Here is a 19,170-nt window from a genome sequence, read left to right as displayed (position 1 = left end):
ATTAAGTGCTACTTCCTCAGATAGGCTTTCTCTAGACACCTGTTTGAAACAATCTTTCCTTGTCACTCTATCAAATACCCCTATTTGTTTCTTCCATAGCACTTATTACAGTCTGAAATACTGATTTTTTCATGCATTATCTCGTTAAGTTTCATAGCCGTATAAGATGTATCTACTATTATTATCTCCATCTTAGAAAAAAGGAACCAAGACTCTGAGAGGTACAGTAACTTGCTCCCAATCAAACAACTAGTAAATAGAAGATCTGAATCTTGTATTCAAGACTCACTGTCTACAAAGCCAATGGCTTTTAGTACTTATACTAAATTACTTGCTAGTCAGTTACTACATTTCTTTACAATCCATAGTCCTAACCTCAGCATAAAACATACCAGTCATCTTACAAATATACATTGTTTAGTTGGTATAAATACCTAACTTATTTTGAGAAAAGAACTAACCAATCTTCAAAGAATGTCCTCCTAAGCATAGGCACTGTCTTAATGAGAGAGAAGAGTATATCATTAAAAGAAATGTAATGTCTCCTGTATTTAGAATGAAATTTTATGGTATGAACTAATTTTCATACGTTGAAAAAATGTCTGCTGTTATAAAACCATGTCGTAGACTCTCAAGGTTAGAAGGGGCACTCAAGTTTGAAGAATCTTCAAGATCCCTTCTAAGAGCACTTCAACAAGGGGTGGCCCAGCTCCTGCTTAAGAACTTTCAATGGGTGCAACTCCCAGGACTATGGGGGCTAATTGATGAGGGGGAGGAGCACATAGGATGCCTGCTGCTGGGTAGAGGTAAGATGGTGCTGCCTGGAAGCTGCTCAGTCATTATTGTCTCGATGGTAGCAAATACAGTGTTAGGCTAAAGGCTGGAACTGTTGGTAATAGTTAGCTTTTGCTGCCTAATCTTTCCCAAACTCACTCCATGACTTACAAATTATAGTTTGAGTGTCTGTGGTGGATTTAAGATGGCCAAAGATTATTTGACTCTTCTTCCGTTGAGAGATGGGGTCTATGCCCTTTCCCTTGGAGTCTGGCTAGCCTCTGTGACTCCTGTAACTGGTAGAAGTCAGTAAAAGTGTTGTGGTGTCAGTTCTCAGGCACAGCCTAAATAGATTGACAGCTTCCATGTTCTTGGAGCACTCTGTTTGGGAACTGTGATTGAAGAAAACTGATGACTGAAGAAATTTGATTCTTTTGAGACTAGCATGTTAGGGAAACTATTGTCCTTGATGAGCTCAGCATTTTTCTACCTTTACTGAGCCACTGGATTTGTAGTGAAGCCTCTCCAGACCAGCTCATGCACCAGCTGAAAACTTCTGTGTGACCTTAGCTTATGCCTCAGGAAGCAGAAGAGTCACCTAAATAATCTAGGCTTAAATTCCTGACCCATGAAATTATGAGCTATGGTAAATGGTTATTTTAAGTCACTAAGTTTGAGGTGTTTTGTTACACAGCAATAGCTAATTGGAACATGTCTGTGGGATGGGTGAGGGTTGTCTGATCTAGATTTTTGGCCCCAACTGGTCTCACCTGGGCTCGCTTATGTCTCTGTGGATCAGTTGGGGACTTTCATCAAGATTGTGATAGGGTTGGGCATCTTTCTTGGGGCAGCTCTGCCACATATGTCTCACACCCTCCTTCTGTGACCAGCAAGATCGGCCATGCATGTCTTTCTGATGGAAATGTCCAAAGTATAAAAGAGGAGGTGGAAACATACAAGGGCTCTTGAGACCTAGGCTTGGAAATGGCACCCTGTCTCTTCCACCTCGTTCTACTGGCCAAAGTCACATGGCTGAACTCAAAGTCAAGGGAGAGCATAGACCTCATTTCTCTTGTGGGAAACGGTGCAAAACCCATATATCAAAGAGTGTGCGTTCAGGGAAGGGTGGAAAATTAGAGATAATAATGCAGTTTACTACATTTACTTCATTTCAAATTAGCAAACATTTATGCGATACATATTACGCTAGGCACATTGGGGATGTTATGTTAGGTACTAGGAATGAAGCAAAAGAGACCTAACTTTCTGCTCTTGAAATATTTACAAGTCCAGGCAACCTTCAAGATGAGAAAAAGGGCTTTAACTGCATTTAGTTTGATTGGCGACCTCAGCCTCCTTTTAGATCTTTACTTTTAACCCCTCTGTTAAGATTTATGCCTGTTAAACTTCAGACTTAGCATTTGACTTATGTTTGATTGTTTTAGTGACTTAAAATTTGGTCAGAAGCCTTGACTTTCTTGACTCATTGTGGAGGTTTTGTTTGACTAGGTTTTATGTTTTTACACAAACTTGAAGAAATTCCCATTAAAAAGAAATACTGTCTCTGCCCCGTTGGTCAGGTTGCCATCAACTCTTGCTCCATTGTTTTTCAAAGGGCATCATGTTTTCCTTAACTACAAATTCTTGGGGAGCCTCCTCATAGTCTTAAAGTACTGACTACCTTATCCTTTAACATCAGGAAGCAGGAAGTCACGATGCAAGGAAAACATTCATGAGGACAACTCACATCCTCAAAGAGGGACACTGAGCACCTTCCTATATTGGTTAACTCTGCTCATTCCTTTCTGTCGTCCTTTAGCCTCTTGTCAGATGGGCTATGTTCCCCTCTGAAACTTTGTTTGCCCCACACTAATATGTTCCACTGTCAGAGCCAGACTTCTCATCTCTCCTTTTCCTCCTGTCTCCTATTAAGCTCCCATTTCCTGTCTGTGGGAAACCACGTTCTTCCACTGAAGGGCCTAATGTCAAGCTCCTTGAAGGGTCCAACTCAGTTTGTTCTGCAGCATCTCTGATTACTGGTTAATCCCCAGGCAGCACGTCACAGTGCGAGGTGCATGGGCTGACTCTGGAGTCAAATGGATTTAGGTTTTAATCCCCGCTCCACTGCTTAACTAACCCTGTGATCTCGGGCAGGCTACTTAACCTCTCTGTGCCTCAGTTTTATAATACATTATGTGGTTATAGTAAATCTAACCTTGCATGGTTCGGCATGGTTCATGTGTGATATTGTGATGTAATTGCAATAACGATTAGTACCTGCATGCTAGTCTACCACTAAGCTATACCCTCCCTCTGGCTGTCATGTTCTTTAATTTTATTTATTTATTTATTTATTTATTTATTTATTTATTTATTTATTTATTTGAGGGAGGTAATTAGGTTTATTTATTTATTTATTTAGTGGAGGTACTGGGGATTGAACCCAGGACCTCGTGCATGCTAAGCACGTGCTCCACCGCTGACCTATATCCTTCCCCTATCATGTTCCTCCCAACAGCTCTCTCTTATTTGCCACCTCAGGAATGGTTTACCAAGGGGCTATCATAACATGTTTCCAGGGTCAGAAATACTTTGTATGCATACAAGAATAACACAGATTTGTTTTAGCAAGGAAAAAAGGATTATTTTCCCATGTGACTTCATTTGTTTAAGAGAACAAAGCAATGTCTTAGAGAATTAATACTCACCATTCTGCAACCTTGAATTATTCTCATAGCAGAGTGGTGAGAAACTTAAGTTACCGATGTTGCACTTTGACTACTTTGCACTTTGGATATTTGCCATATTTGGATGTTTACTGCAACAAGATCCTTAGAGAGGGGGCTGGGTTTTACTTGTCTTTATATTCTATGACCCAGCATCAGACCTGGCACTTCTTAGACACTCAAATAAATATGTGTGGAACAAATGAATGTTTCATTGAATGCAGTTGTATGAACAAATGAAAGCTATATTATTTTATATTTAAACAGAGTATTTCTGTCATCTGACTGATACACAGTAACCCTGTTTGTGTGGTCAGTCTTGCAGGGGTAGAGGGAGTTGAGGTGCGAGATCTGTATTTAGGGGGATGCAACGTAATCACCTGCCCTTCACACTTTCCTCTTAGCTTTTGTTGTTTCTCATCTTTCCTACTAGATTGTCAGCTCCCTGAGGACAGAGGCCATGGGTTAGTATATATTATTAGATGTCACCACATATAATTTCTTAGTGCTTGTGACATTGTCGATATTCAGTAAATATTGACTGAATGGATGAATACGGTAGCAAAGGCAACTTGAAGCAAAGTTAGTGTTTTTGGATCTTTATATGATTTTGGAAATATAGCATCCTTTGTCCCTTCTTGTCTGCTTTGATTTATGTCTGTCTCCTTCATAGCTCTTCCACTGATCCTACCCTTGGATTTATTGTTCTTTAATCTCATCCCTATGAATGCCACATGATTTGTGGGAAAGGATTAAGGATTTAAAATTAAACAGACCTGGATTTAAGTTCTGAATTAATAACTTACTGGTTGTGTGATCTTGAGCAAGGCACGTAACCACTTGGTGCCTGTTTCATCTGTGAAGGTGAGGGATTGTGAGTCATCTACCTGGCAGAGCTGTTTAGAGAACAGATCGGATTGATGAATGTAACACAGCTACTCATAAAAGGGGCCCTATAAATAGTAAGTGTTATTACTTTCCTTATTTCCATTCTCTTTACTCTGTCACTATTTATCCTAATCATTCCTTCCTTTTCCAATCAGAAATCATGCATCTGTTAGCAGATATTATCTGTTAGCAGCCACTGGATTGCTGGGAGTTGCTGGGGAATGGAATACTATGAAGTATCAAACTTTTACTTCTTCGAGAACCTTATATCCCATCACTTTGAACATTGATAAAAGCCTTAATCGGAATAACCACTATTTGCCCCATTAAAATAATACAAAGATAAATGTGAGTTTTCAGAAAACTCAAATTGTAAAGCAAAGAATTGGAGAGTTAAATGACATGTGAAGGCCATAAAGACCTAGCATATATTTAAATTTATGATTTCTTATTCTCTCTCTCTCCCTCCATTTATTACGACAGATTCTAAAAGATTGCCCTCACAACAAGACCATAATCCTGAGTAGATTTAAGGACTATTTACCAGTTTATTTTCTTGAAATAATTGAGTTTGCTGAAATAAACTATTCAGCTCAATATTTTTCATCTCCCTCTAATACAAATGTATTTGATTCCTATAAATCTGAGTGAGGTCAGTTGAGATTTTATACATATTTCTTTCCACTGGGTATATGAGCTATTAAGTCATGTTGCATTTATTATAGATCATGTTTGCTATTTGGCAAGATAATACGAATGACTGAGAACAATATTTTAGTCCATGTAGCACTAGGAAAGCAACCACAAAGGAGAACTGAAGCAGAAAGTTCCTTACGATAAATACTTTGAGTAAATAAAATATTCTATTGTGATTCAAGCATACATTTACATATAAACTACATAAAATCATTTTATATTATGCATACTGTTCATTCTTATGGTTCATTTATGTATGAATCTATGAATCATATATAAGGATATATACTCATATGAATATGTATACAGATATATGTATTTCTTTCATCTGAGTATATATCTGCATCACTTAGTCTTTTCATCTGGTTCTCATGTAATATGTGCACATATTCCCATTGTATCTTTCTTCCAGCCTCAAACATGTGGGTGTTTTCTTGGCTTTGCGTCATTTTAATTATTTTGGCTATTGCTGGTATGGACACAATAGCAAAGACCACCCCGTATACCAGATTTACGAAGAAATCCGAGGGAAAAGAGATGCCAAAGGGCCCAAAGCCGTCCGGTGGGAAGCCTCCGGAAGAAGAACTGCCCTTCACAGAAGTGGCTGAAATGGCAGAACCAAGCCCGGAGCCCTTTGGTGCTGCCACGCTCTTCCCCCTTGAAAACCTCACTCTTGAGACGGCTGATTTCTTCCTGAATTGCTGTGATTGTTGTTCATCCGTACCAGGGCAGAAAGGAGAACATGGAGAGACCGGAAAGCCAGGTATTTGAAAATGCACAAAACCCTGTTTCTCACTGGTACATCCTTAGAGTTGAGAAGTGGTGAACTGGTGATGGAATTGCCCCAGGGGTTCTACATTGTCGTCGGAATAGGACAAGCTGTGTATAACATTGTGACACACTCACATGGGCTCTGTTGCCCAGTGTGGTAGCCATAGCTATGTGTGTGACTATTAATAAATATTAAGATTAAAGGAGATTAAAAAATTCAATTCTTCAGTCACATTAGCCACAGTTCAAGTGCCCAGTAGCCGCGCATGGCCAGTGGCTACCGTATGGGGCAGCGCAGACACAGAGCATTGATATCATTGCAGAAAGTTCTACAGGACGGTGCTGATTAGAGCAGAGACCAGGCCCAACACTGGTTGGCAGGTCTTCCAGTTCCACAGTCTTTTAATTAACGGCTAATGTAGAAAGGGTAAATGAAAATTCTGTGATCTGTTAAGGGTGGGTGCTGACTGATAGATTTTTGGGAGTGCAATTTGTAGTTAGGATAAGAAATGGGAAGTCTGTGAGGTGGAGAATCAAGGCAGGATTCAGTTTGCTTCTCATTGAAATTCTGAGGTAACACTGTATCCTTGCCTAGCAATTTTCTCCATTGAACATCATGGTTAAATATTTCAACATTTCAGATGTCTTTAATGAATACACTCTCACTTTTATTGTAATACATTCCAGTTTTCACATATCCTGCAGCAGAGAATTCAAGGTAAAAGTGAGATCAGAATGTGAATTTCAAATCCACGCTTCCCTGAAAAAAAAAATTACACGCAAATATTTGTCTTGCTGGAAGAATTTAAAGTTATAAAATCAGGAGTTCTGCATCCTTATTAAGGTTTTTCATTCATTTCATCTCATGGCAGGAACCTTTTGGGAAATGTGATCACTGTTTATGCAGAGGTGAAACTGAAGGGTAAAAGAGTACCAAGATTTCATGGTTGCCAAAACATTTTTGGAAATCTAATGAGACTGAGACAATTATATGCACCAGGATTTCTCTTAGTATCATGTCTGGCTGGCAGGCTGCTTGGGGGTACCGGGAGGCGGTCAAGTAAACAACTGGTTGCTAAATTGTCTTCCAAGGCTGTGGGTCTGGGACATCAGGGCGTTTGTTTTACACGCTGGTGGAGCTAGCTGGGCTGTTCTCAGAGCTCAGCCTCTAATCTAATATTTTTGAAGATGTGCCAAGTTGTTAGCCTGCCTGGGGCGCTCCTATGTCTTAGTCTGACTGGTTCTGCTGTGGAGCAGAGTGTTGGAGACTTCAAAATATCAAGTCTATCATGGTCCTACCTTGAGGAAGCTTCATTCCCTCTCTAAGTCTAAGTTTCCCAAATAGTAAAACGAGAGAAGAATAAAACCAGCTTCATGGAATTGTCAAGAGAGCTGAATGAGATCACACGTATGTGGTCTCAGTGTGGTGCCTGGAAGAGGATAAATGCTTAATAAACTGTGTTTGTTTTTCCTGTTGGCTGTAGGAGGAGTCTTTTCCTACCTTGTGAGATACTCTGAAGCTGATAGGATCCTGGTTCTGTGGTTCATAGATATTTGGTGTGGCTTTACCAGTGTTTCAAAAGCACTGTTTTAAATTAAAAAGCTAACATAAGAGCAACACTAAACAAACTTGAAAATGCAAATGAACCTGCTCAAACCAAACTATTTAAATTTTTCTTTGTTATTTTTTAGTTTTTGGCCCTATGAACACACACACACATTGCATACATCACATTTGTATTGTAATGTAGAGAATAAATCTAGACTTGAAAAGCCACAAGCCTAATTTTATCGTTTCTAAATAAAAGTGTTTTGAAGTCTGCAGACATTTCTAATAGCTCACAAAGGTGAAATTCCTTTTGAAATTTTATCTCCAGCTTCTCTCATTAGTTCAGTTATAATAATAGCTACCTACTATGTGCCAAGAACTGTTAAGCACTTTTGTTGTTTCTAATTTTAATAGACAATGTCAAAAATGTTACTACATGTCACTGGATGATTTAATTGTGTTTCGGAGAGTTTTAGGTAATTCTAGAGGTTGTACCACCTGAGAGGGTAGAACCTGGAGTCAAACTCCACTTGTGCACCTTTAAGCCGCTGCTCTTCCATGAAGTCCAGCCTGCCAGTATTTACACTGAACTAACCAAGATGTACATCTTGCCTACATGTAAGGGGCAGCCTCCCTGCCCCTGGTGTCCTCGCAGGCGGTTGCTGTGTGCTCTGTGTGCCAAGCTGGGCATTGCCCTTTATGATTTCCCTTGTAACAACATCAGGCATTTGGGGATCACGAGGAAGGTGGGACATGCGCAGTGAACTGAAACTGACCATTTTGCTTGCTTCTGCCTCCCCTCCATCCCTTCATTCTCCCTTCTTTTCATCTCTGTTCTCCTTCCTTTTCTAGACAGAGGTTTTGGCTACTTAAGCTTGCCTTCAGCCTTCATCCCCACTGCAAGTCATTTATGAAAGTTTTTCATCCAAACAAGCACAGTGTTCTTTCAAAGAGGAAATTCAACAGATTGAATATGATTTTCTCCATTCCATTAGCCTTAATTATAGTAATGAAGACGAAATACTACAATTTAATTGAGTGCACCTATCTATATGGGTAACTTTCAAAGAACCTGGCCATACATTATTCTCATCAGAGGTTGTGAATCAATTCCTATGTTTGAACAGGGCTGGGGTTGCAGGAAGGATAATTATCCTAGGCTTGGGTTTCTGTCTGGCCCAGCCAAGTGGAAAGGACGTGGTCCACTGGGGTGAGCAAGGACCCCTAGTGAGGTCTGAGCCCTGCACCATTTGCCCCTCATCTGCCCCTCAGTCTCCTTTACCCTGATTGCTAGCTCCATCCACAGTGCTCTTCTTTCAGTTTCTTAAAAACACCATGGTCTTTTCTACTCTTATTTTCCCCCAAATAGTCATCTATGTATTTTTTGGACTTAGAAAATTCTAATTTGCTCATTGGGTCTTAGCTTAACACCATTTTTTCTGGGATGTTTCCTCTGATCCCATAAATTATTTATTTTTTCAAAGTTGATATTTTAGATTTTTCCTTTTTTTAAATTGAAGTATAGTTTTTTTAACACCTTTGTTGTGGTATGGTTTCTGTACAGTAAATTACACATATTTCAGATGTGCACTTTGATGAATTTTGATAGAAGTATACATGAATGAAACCACTACCACAATCAAGACAGCTAACATTTCCATCACTCCCCAAGAGGTGCAATTTTTGAATTCCTAATTGAAATACAGTTGATTTACAATTTGTGTTAATTTCACGTGTATAGCTAAATGATTTAGTTATATATATATATATATATATATATATCCTTCTTTTCCATTATAGTTTTTTTTAAACTACAATATATCGGAACAATCAATAGGAACTCCCTCTTTTGCTTTACATCACTAATGACAGTGTGGCCAGTTATATTTACTTGTGTGGTTATTTGTTCGGTGTTTATCATTCATGGATTCTCAGCTCCCTGAGGGAGGGGCCTGCTGGAATGCTGATGGGTGATTTCTGATTCCGAGCAGGATGGTTTGGTGTACAGGAGGCCTCAGCAGTAGTTCCTGAATGAGTACGTTAGTGAAGGTGTGGAAAACTAACAGTGCTAGGGATTGTGGTTTTACTTCCAATTTGAAAGTGTGGTCCACATGAGGTTAAGAGTCAGGTAATCATTTTGTTCTTACTGTTGGACATGGCACTGCTTCTCTGAATCATTTGATCATTGCCATGAATTCAGTGACAAGTACTAATGAGCTCAATTTATCTATTCAGGTAGTTCAAAATTGCAAATCAGACAGAAATGCTGTCCTGAGCACTCTGTTATGATTTATTCTCACTCAGATTGTATCATTAAGATACTGACAGTCATTGGTCTCAATAAAATGACTGCTTTCTTTTTTTCTTTTTTTGGTGTGTGTGTGGGGGAACTAATGAATTTCAAAAGAAAATGTTTCTACCCTGATGTTTTTTGAATCTCATTTCCAGGTCTTAAGGGAAAGGCAGGTGATATGGGGGTCCCAGGGCCACCAGGAGTTATTGGACCCCAGGGTCCAAAAGGTCAGAAAGGAGAGAAAGGTAGGTAATTTTATTCATTTCATGTCAAAACTCAAAGAGATGTTCTGCATTATTTTTAAGAAGAGCACCTTGCTAAGGAAATACCAGATTCTTGCAGGTGGATCAATTTTATTTTTAAATATAAAAACTTGGTAAAGCATATTGTGGGCTATAGTTGATATAAAAATGTTAACTTTATAAATAGCCAATTGAGAAATTTAAAATTTGCCTGGTAATATATCACCACCACCCCCCACATACACATATACACAGCAGAGGCTTTCACACATCTTTTCTATTTCTCATAGGCCACCTGACTGACCCAGTAACTGGGAGCCACAGGGCATAGACTCTGAGGAAAGGTCCTTTCCTACATTCTCTTGTTTGAGTTCTTCCTTATGATGCAGATTAATATCACACCAGGTAAAACTAACAGGCAATCCTCTAGATTATTCCATTTGAGCAGATAGCTTACCTGCTAATGAGAATATGACATATCCTCTGGCCACTCTCAAATCAGGGGCAGTGTCAATGATGGGAAGAGAACTGAATTACAATGGAAGAAATTAAGCTTATTCCAGTGACCTTGGACCAGTCACTTTACCTCATCTGGAAATTGAGGGGAATAGATGAGCCATTTATTTATACTCTGTTTACTATCAAAGATTTGTAGGTTTGTGTACTTTCATAGATCTTTTCCAGCTCAGAAAGTCTATATAATTCCATAGATGTATCAGCAAAGAGTGTGTTCTGCTCTAGGAAATCCCTGGTCCTGTAAATGCTTCAAGGTACAGATTCACTGGGACATTTGAAATTCCTCAGTGAATACCACCAGCCTGCAGAAATACCATCTATTCATCAAGTTAAATGTTTTAGCCTCAGTGTCACATGTCAAAAGATCTAGTATCATCGATACATCACCCTCCGCATGGCTCAGGGACTGCCTAACTCATTTCTGATAGAACAGTCAGTGAAGTAATTACTCAAAAAAGATGCTAGGGTGAGAGAGAGCTACTTCACACTTGTCAGTTAGGCGATTTTCATTCTCGGAAACATTTAATCCTTTTGTGGCTGAATTATGTTAGCAGAAAGCCCTGTGAAATAAAGATGAGTGATGAACCTCCTCAGTGATTTATACATTTTGGAAGTTAGACTTCTGGAAGTAGAAGAAGAAAAAAAAAACAGAGAAGTATTATAAGATAAGGTTCTTAAGAATATGCTTTGATGGAGGATCAAAAAGAGAAATTCATTTAGCCAGTCTCTATAAAGTGGCAATTCTACTTTCCTTTTACTTCCAGACTTAGCTTGGACTCTTGGTTAAAAAAAAAAGACTGAAAGTTAAAAAAAAAAAAAAGAGTCAAATGACTGCACTCTGGCTAATCATTACCTGAGTAAATTCACTCTAAGCAGTAAAATTCTTTAAATGACCAGTGAAAGTTGGTATATGGATATTGACAAGGACCGGGAATAGAATTGATCCTTCACTTCCATTCATACTGGGTTCTCTTCAAAGGCATACAGACGTTTTCCTGATGGCCTGTGGGTTAATTTCCAAATTTAAAATTTTATGTGGAATGATAATGGTGGAGCTAGCTACTTAGAAAACTCTGCTGAGTGGCTTACAGTGGGATTTCTTCAGCTGGTCTTATGAGATTTGGCTGACTCTTCTCATGACTTTTAATTTGACTTAGGATTTCCTTTCCCTGGCAAAAATGAAACAAAAAAAAAGTTAGTTATATTATAAATCATATGGGTGACAAATCAATGCCAACCAGTATTATATGCAGTCATGACTGACTCTGGACAAATTTCTAAACTTCTTCATACCTCAGTTTCTTCTGTGGTAAAAGTGGTGACAAGAATATCTGCTCTACTTTTCTTGATGGGAGATGCTACCAACTATGTAAATGAAAAATGTTCCAATTGATGAGAAGTGCTCTGTTAGGTGAGCCTCCCTGTTATATGAGAGGCTGTTTTAAGATCAAATAAAAATTAGTATTAAATTAAAAATGTTGATTAAATTAAAAATCATGTTAAGAGCTCAGAACATTAATGGTGCAAAGTAAATGTTCAATAAGAGGTAGCTATTGCTATTTCTGTTATTTTTGCTATTCTTACTTACAATTAAAATAAATCTAAAGTGGCTGCACTGTAACAGGATGGGCCTTTAGGCAGGCCCAGTATCGAAGTCCATTTGGTGGCAATATGGCAAATATCTAAAAGCCCGTATCTTTTTATTGTTTTCAAAGATGAATTTCCACAGTTTTATAATTTGTCCAAAGAGTATGTGAAAAAATTTCCGAACAAAATGAAAATGAGCATTTCCTGGATGCTCTATGTGTGTCAAGGACAGTATTTTTCTTTTCCTCAGTGGGTTTGTATTATGAATAGTTTGAGGAGGAGGGTATAGCTCAGTGGTAGAGTGTGTGTTTAGCATGCACGAGGTCCTGGTTCAATCCCCAGCACCTCCATTAAAAAATAAACAAATAAATCGAATTACCTCCATCCCCAAAACAAACAAAAATGAATAATTTTAGCTAACTGCAAAACACTGCTCTGTGTGTCAATTTTTATGGTGTTTGGCACTATTTCTCAAGCATTGTTGGGAATATTAAGAAAAAGACGACTTTTTAACTGTCATTCAGAATTCATAATAGAAGAACCATAAACACATACATATATAACACAAGGCAGAATGTCAAGAGTTTTGTGAGAGATCTGAAAAGCTGCAAGAATGCTAAGGGAAACACTGAATTCTCTGCACTAACCCCAAATAGCCTTTACATGGTTAGGCTATAAATAAATAAAATAAAACATTCCTAATGATGCTCAAGAAATTCTTTTTCAGTATTGTTTTACCTTTACCTATTTTGGTAAAGGAAGCACTGGAATGTAACACGGTTGTGAAATGGGTGTTAGTTATGTCGTGGCTAATACAACTGGGGAAAAGTTCATCTTGGTATCATTTTAGGACTAAAAGGAGAACGTGGGGACCAAGGAGCAAGTGGAGTTCCAGGATACCCAGGAAAACCTGGAGAACCAGGTAGGGTATAAAACATATCTATTATGTACAGTCTCGTGTGCAGGATAGCCATTAATTTTCTTCCTTTGTAGTTAAGGTTTTCAGGGAGGTAAGATGGAGATATAAATTACTAATAATTTCCTAATCATTCAGGTTACTGATCAGATGGAGTGTCACTAGCACTGGTATAGGAGTTTGGAGGTGGAAAAATATCTGAGCTCTGCGTCTCACTTTAGCTGTCCTTGGGGAAAAGATGCCCAAATCTTTCTGGGTTGCAGTTTCTGTGCCTGTAAGATTTTAGGTTTAAGTGGACAGTGTGGAGATTTAGGAGAAGGTGGGTTGGGCCAAAATGCGCCGTGTGGTAGACCACAGCCGGCAACTCTAGTTCTCTTACTCTTATCATCTTAAAAGTCTAACAAGCAAAAGCACTAGATATATGAGATGGAAATATAAGCTATGGCTTCTCAGTAGCATTAACTCTTCCCTTTTAGGGAGACAGTAGCTTGATATGAAAGGCTCAGTGTAAGAGTCTTCACGGCACCGCCATTGCTGAGGCCAGAACCAGGTTTCCAGGACCGATCGGGCGCTTTTGTTTCATTTTGTGAGTTCTCTGATAACAGCGTACCACTCAGCCTCTCTGTGAGCCTTAACCATTATTTTAATTTTCCATTTCAGGTGGACTTGGTCCCAAGGGGGAGAGAGGAGGCATTGGACTGGAGGGAGTGAAAGGACAAAAAGGCTCGAAGGGGGACGCATGTGCCAATGGTACCAAAGGAGATAAAGGGGACCGAGGGGCCGTGGGTGCACCAGGCTTGAACGGAGAGCCTGGGGCCAAGGGAGAGAAGGGGGATAAGGGCTACTGTGGAGATTCTGGGGAGAGGGGAGGGAAAGGAGAAAAAGGCGAAGAGGGCAAGAAAGGGGAAAAAGGTAGCAAAGGAGATACTGGAACGGAGGGCAAAAGCGGCCCGCATGGCCCCCCTGGGGCCCGAGGTGATCCCGGGGTTAAAGGAGAAAAGGGAGAGTTAGGTCCGCAGGGTCTTGTGGGACTTACGGGGCCAAAGGGCGAGCTTGGGAGCAAAGGGGCCCGAGGGTCGATTGGGAAGAAGGGCTCTCGGGGCCTCAAGGGCTCCAAGGGGGAGGTGGCCAGAGTCCCACGGTCGGCTTTCAGCGCCACTTTATCCAAGCCTTTCCCTCCTCCCAACGCCCCTATCAGGTTTGACAAGGTTCTCTATAACGAGCAAGGGAATTATAGTCCCGTCACCGGGAAATTTAACTGCAGTATTCCTGGGGCATATGTGTTTTCCTATCACGTCACGGTGAGGGGTCGCCCGGCTCGAATCAGCCTGGTGGCCTGGAATACGAAGCAGTTCAGGTCCAGAGAAACACTCTACGGTCATGAAATAGACCAGGCCTCTCTCCTCATCATCCTGAAATTAAGAGCAGGGGACCAAGTCTGGCTGGAAGTTTCCAAAGATTGGAATGGGGTGTATGTCAGTGCTGAGGATGATAGCATTTTTACCGGATTCCTTTTGTACCCAGAGGAAAATCCTGGAATATCACCGTAAACGTGTGTCTTCAGCACTGTAATTTGGGTTTAGTGGAGTAAGCCAGGTGACAGCGTAGTGCTATTGAAAAAAAATAATTTTCACTATTTTTTTTTCATAATAAGAATAGAACAGAAAAAAATAAGGAAAACTGTATCACCTAGAGTCAATAATTCCTATTTTGAGACATCATCTTTAAAAGTGTTTATATGTATTTGAGAACACGTCTATTAATTTCATAGGTCTTTTTCATTTAGCATTTAATAGCATTTCTCTTGCCCTTTAAATAATAACATTTGTATGCAAAAATATGAATGAGATTCATAATAAATAAATATATTCCTACTAAATGGTTTCTATATCTCATAAAAATGTGTGTAAATCTTTTCTGTGTGACTGTGAGGCCAAGAGCTGGCATATAATGGGCAGGCATTTCTCAGAAGTTCTATTTTTTATTAAAGTGTAGTTAATTTACAGTGTTAGTTTTAGGTGTACAGCAAAGTGATTCAGTTACATATATATATATATATATATATAAAACACACATATATATACGCACGTGTCTTCAGATTCTTTTCCATTACAGCTTATTACAAGAAATTGAATATAGTTCCCTGTGCTATACAGTAAGTCCTTGTTGTTTATCTATTTTATATACAGTAGTGTGTATCTGTTAAGCCCAACTCCTCCCTGTTGGGAGGGTAACCTTCCAACAAAATGGAACTATTCCCATTTTAGTTTAATTCAGGGAGAATACAGAGAAAGAATAATAAGACTAGCTAAAATATCTTTAAAATTAATCAATGTGTCAGAACTGGCACATAAAAAAACCTGTACAATATGGACTTGTGTGTTGGGTAACAGGTAAAAAGAAAATTTATAAAGATAGTGCTTCATCTTAGCAAAGATCCAGCCATTCATCTAATTATTGTGCTAAGAAGAACTGAATGTCCCCGAAAGATTCAAGAGCAAAATTAAATCATCACTGATCTAAAATTTTTACCCTTTCTTCATGAAAGGACATTTAATTTGGATAAATACTTTGGCTTCATTATCATCACCTCTAAAATAATTAATTCTGGTTATTCAGTGATAACACTGCTGGAACAGGTGGCTACTTGGGAATTCACTTGCAATGTGAATATTTAAAACTGTGAATATATAATAACTCAGCGGCCTCATTTTTTTGAGAAAATGAATTTATTGACTCCAAATTGAATTTGGTTTAATGAAGGCATATAGTTATGCAGATTTGCAAATCTTGATGAATCAAATCAGGGAATGAGTGATGGGGAACTTTATGGTCTTGCTCTGCCAGATAAGCAAACTCTGAAAAACATAATTCATTTTTTATCTTCATGTATATATTTAATATATATATTGCGTTCAGAGGAAAACTATTACTGGAAGTTGTTATTATGAACTACTGCAAAAAAAGTGGTTTCTGTGTCAAACAAATATTGGAAATGCTATGTTCTGTATCTCCTTCTTGAAGAGTCATAAAGCATGTTGGTGTAGTCTCTTAACATTCCCACAGGAAAGAAATTTGTTTAATTTTGTTTTATTCAAGGATCCTATGCTTATTTTGAATATAGAACTCATCAAGCAACATCCGGTGGAGCAGCGCTCTGTAAGATGCCAATTTTGGCAATGTTGCTTTAGTTTCTCATGTGAAGATTGCTCAGCAGTCTGGGGTAAAGTTTACTCTTGACATTTCCCCCTTCCTTCAGCAATTCTTCTCTATTTAGATTGTAATGTTACTTTAATTGTTGCCTTGCTTGTATTTGTCAGAGGGAGAGAAGAATTCGCAAGTGATTAAAGTAGTGATACTTGTACTTAGAATTCTCTTTTCCAGTTTGAGGGTGGGATAGTGAAGAGATTCCAGGAACTTAAGAATTTTGGCTCTCTGTGTATATATATATATATATATATAATTGAAATATAGTTGATTTACAATGTTGTATTAGTTTCTGGTATACAGCATAGTGATTCAGTTATACATGCACATATTTATTCTTTTTCATTATTGGTTATTACAAGCTATTGAATATAGTGTCCTGTGCTATACAGTAGGTCCTCCTTGTTTATCTATTTTGTATATAGCAGTTAGTTTCTGCTAGTTCCAAACTCCTAATTTATCCCTCCCGTCCTTTCTTATAGATACGTATTTTTCTATTTATGCCTTCTCCATCTTTGGGTTGGAAGGATTTGGGGAGGCTGAGACCCAATTAACCTAGGAAGTTGGAAGAGAAACCACATCAAAGGATATGATGTAACAAGCAGCTGGGCAGAGGACCAGTAAGGGAGGAACAATTCACATGGAGGATTTATGATATCAAACAGGGTCTTACATGTATGTTTGTGGTAAACATATAGAAAGTCTGAAGTTAAGAGTTTAGGATTAGGATCCAGGATTGGTGGTTAATTATGAATTTTTCTCAGGGTATACAAACTAAGGAAGTTCTTATCCTTTGGGATGGTTTTGGGAGGTGGCTTCTAGGTTCCTTATGCTGCTTTCTGCTACAAGGGTGGAGAAATGGCACAACAGTTCCCCTTCTTTCAGCTATACTCTCTCATCTTGTTAAAAGCTCCAAAATGAAGAGTGTTAATAATGACAAAACACGCTTCTGAAATTCTCCCGAAACTGCTCCTCCCACAACCTGCCCTAACTTACATAATGACAACTTTTTTTCTGGAGTTGCTCAGGCCAAAAACCTTGTGTCATTTAATTTTTCTCTTTCACCCTTAAATCCAGTCTGTCAGGAAATCCTTTTAGTGTTTCAGAAAGTATCCAGAATTTCACAACTTTTCACATCTCCATTACCATCACCCTGATCAAACCACCATCATATGGCCTGGATTTTTTTTTTTTTATTGCATAACCTCCAAATTGGATTTCCCTAAGATCCCTAAGGGATTCAGGGCTAAACTACAACCCAACATAATAACTATCTAAATACTTAAAATTTATGAATCACTAACAAAGTTATTTAAAATATGTTCTGTCCTTCCACTTTAATGTATAATTTAATGTTGAAAAAGTTTTAAAAAATTAATGATTTCTATATGACTGACAGTAAGCAAAAATCAAAGATGACTGGATTACTATTGTGTGTGTCTGGTTGCTCTATTAATGGGTAAGTGATATTTGGATGAGCAAAGAAAGACTTTAACTTTTGCATTACTGTGTGTCTATCCTGTAGATGTTTCAGCAAAATATATATTTTCATAATCAAGATTTCCATGTAAGTCATGTTCTATTGACCATTTTTATCAAATCAAACCACTTTTGTTGAATCATTGTATTTTAAAAATTCATTTCAGTTCAATTTGGAGAAAATTTACTCAGCTGAACTAGTAATAAGTTTTGGAAATGAGCTGTGACTTTTACATATCATGATCAAATATTGTAATTGGGGTTGCATATGATACATCATCACTGTTGTAAACAATATTTCAAAATATTTAAATTTCATCCTATGAACTATGATTACTTATATTGCCATTTTCAGCATCTCTTGAAACAATATTCTAGAATCTAGATCCAGCATGAATTTTCTGTTTGGACCTGTATAAATAGAAATTTAGAGAGGTATGCATTGTTTAATATTTCTAGGCATTAAGTATGTGCCTGTTGCAAACCCTGGGCAGTTTATGAGTATCTCAAGAATGATGAACTGGAATACAAAGAGAAGCAGGAAAAGAATGCTCAGCACAACTGAGACATAATACTTTGCTGTCTATGGCATTTATGCTCTCCAAGAGGAAGTCAATAAGCTAAGTTGTACATCTCTTAATTAGGCACATACATTGCTCAAATCCTCCCCCCACTCCTAGGCAGTGACTATCTCCCATGTGTACAGCTGTGCACCCCCTAGCCTTGATGGCACTGAAAGCTATCACCTTTTGTTTGATGCACATAAGGCAAGAGGTGTGATGAAGAGTCTAAAGGGTCTAAAAGGTAGTAGGCAAAGAAGTACATATTTAAGACTGTAGGACGGGCTGTGCCAGAATTGAGCCTGACTGCTAAGAAAGATACTCAAGGTATTATCATAAATGTACATCTTGTGTATTTGTTTTATGCAGGGCCCTGTCCAACCTGGGGCCCAGGGCAGGGGCTCCTCTTGCTTGGGTCTAAAGGCAGTATTGCCTATTTCTGCCCCTGACTCCTTCAATCAAAGCAATCCTGTTAAAAAGGAAATTGGACTTTTGAAAGATACTTGCACCCCAATGTTCACAGCAGCACTGTTTACAACAGCCAAGACATGGAAGCAACCTAAATGTCCATTGACAGATGACTGGATAAAGAAGTTGTGGTATGTATGTATGTATATGTATGTGTGTGTATATATATATATATACTCCATTATATATATATGTATATAAAAATAGTATATTATTCAGCCATTAAAACAAATGAAATAATGCTATTAGCAGCAACATGGGTGGACCTAGAGATTATCATACTAGGTGAAGTAAGTCAGACAGAGAAAGACAAATATATGATATCACCTACATGTGGAATCTAAAAAATGACTCACATGAACTTATTTACAAAACAGAAACAGACTCACAGACGTAGAAAACAAACTTATGGTTATGAGGGGGAAGGGGGTGGGAAGGGATAAACTGGGAGTTTAAGATTTGTAGATACTAATTATAAAATATAAAATATAAACAAAC

The 19,170-nt window shown here is 38.4% G+C and overlaps 1 protein-coding gene across 2 annotated transcripts in view; it reads left to right on the top strand.

Annotated features, from left to right (window-relative positions):
- Positions 1-14,837, top strand: part of OTOL1 (otolin 1) — a 39,155-nt gene extending 24,318 nt beyond the window's left edge. For both annotated transcript variants that reach the window (XM_074368558.1, XM_045514541.2), the window contains exons 2-5: positions 5,497-5,847; positions 9,853-9,942; positions 12,893-12,964; positions 13,619-14,837. In XM_074368558.1, coding sequence (XP_074224659.1) covers positions 5,505-5,847; positions 9,853-9,942; positions 12,893-12,964; positions 13,619-14,508 — 1,395 coding nt within the window. In that variant the 5' untranslated portion in view covers positions 5,497-5,504 and the 3' untranslated portion in view covers positions 14,509-14,837. The remainder of the gene's footprint in view (positions 1-5,496; positions 5,848-9,852; positions 9,943-12,892; positions 12,965-13,618) is intronic.
- The last annotated feature ends 4,333 nt before the right edge of the window (positions 14,838-19,170 follow it).

The sequence above is a fragment of the Camelus bactrianus genome, chromosome 1 (genome assembly GCF_048773025.1).
Source record: "Camelus bactrianus isolate YW-2024 breed Bactrian camel chromosome 1, ASM4877302v1, whole genome shotgun sequence".
NCBI lineage: Eukaryota > Metazoa > Chordata > Mammalia > Artiodactyla > Camelidae > Camelus > Camelus bactrianus.
This window is presented reverse-complemented; position numbering and strand designations above follow the sequence as displayed.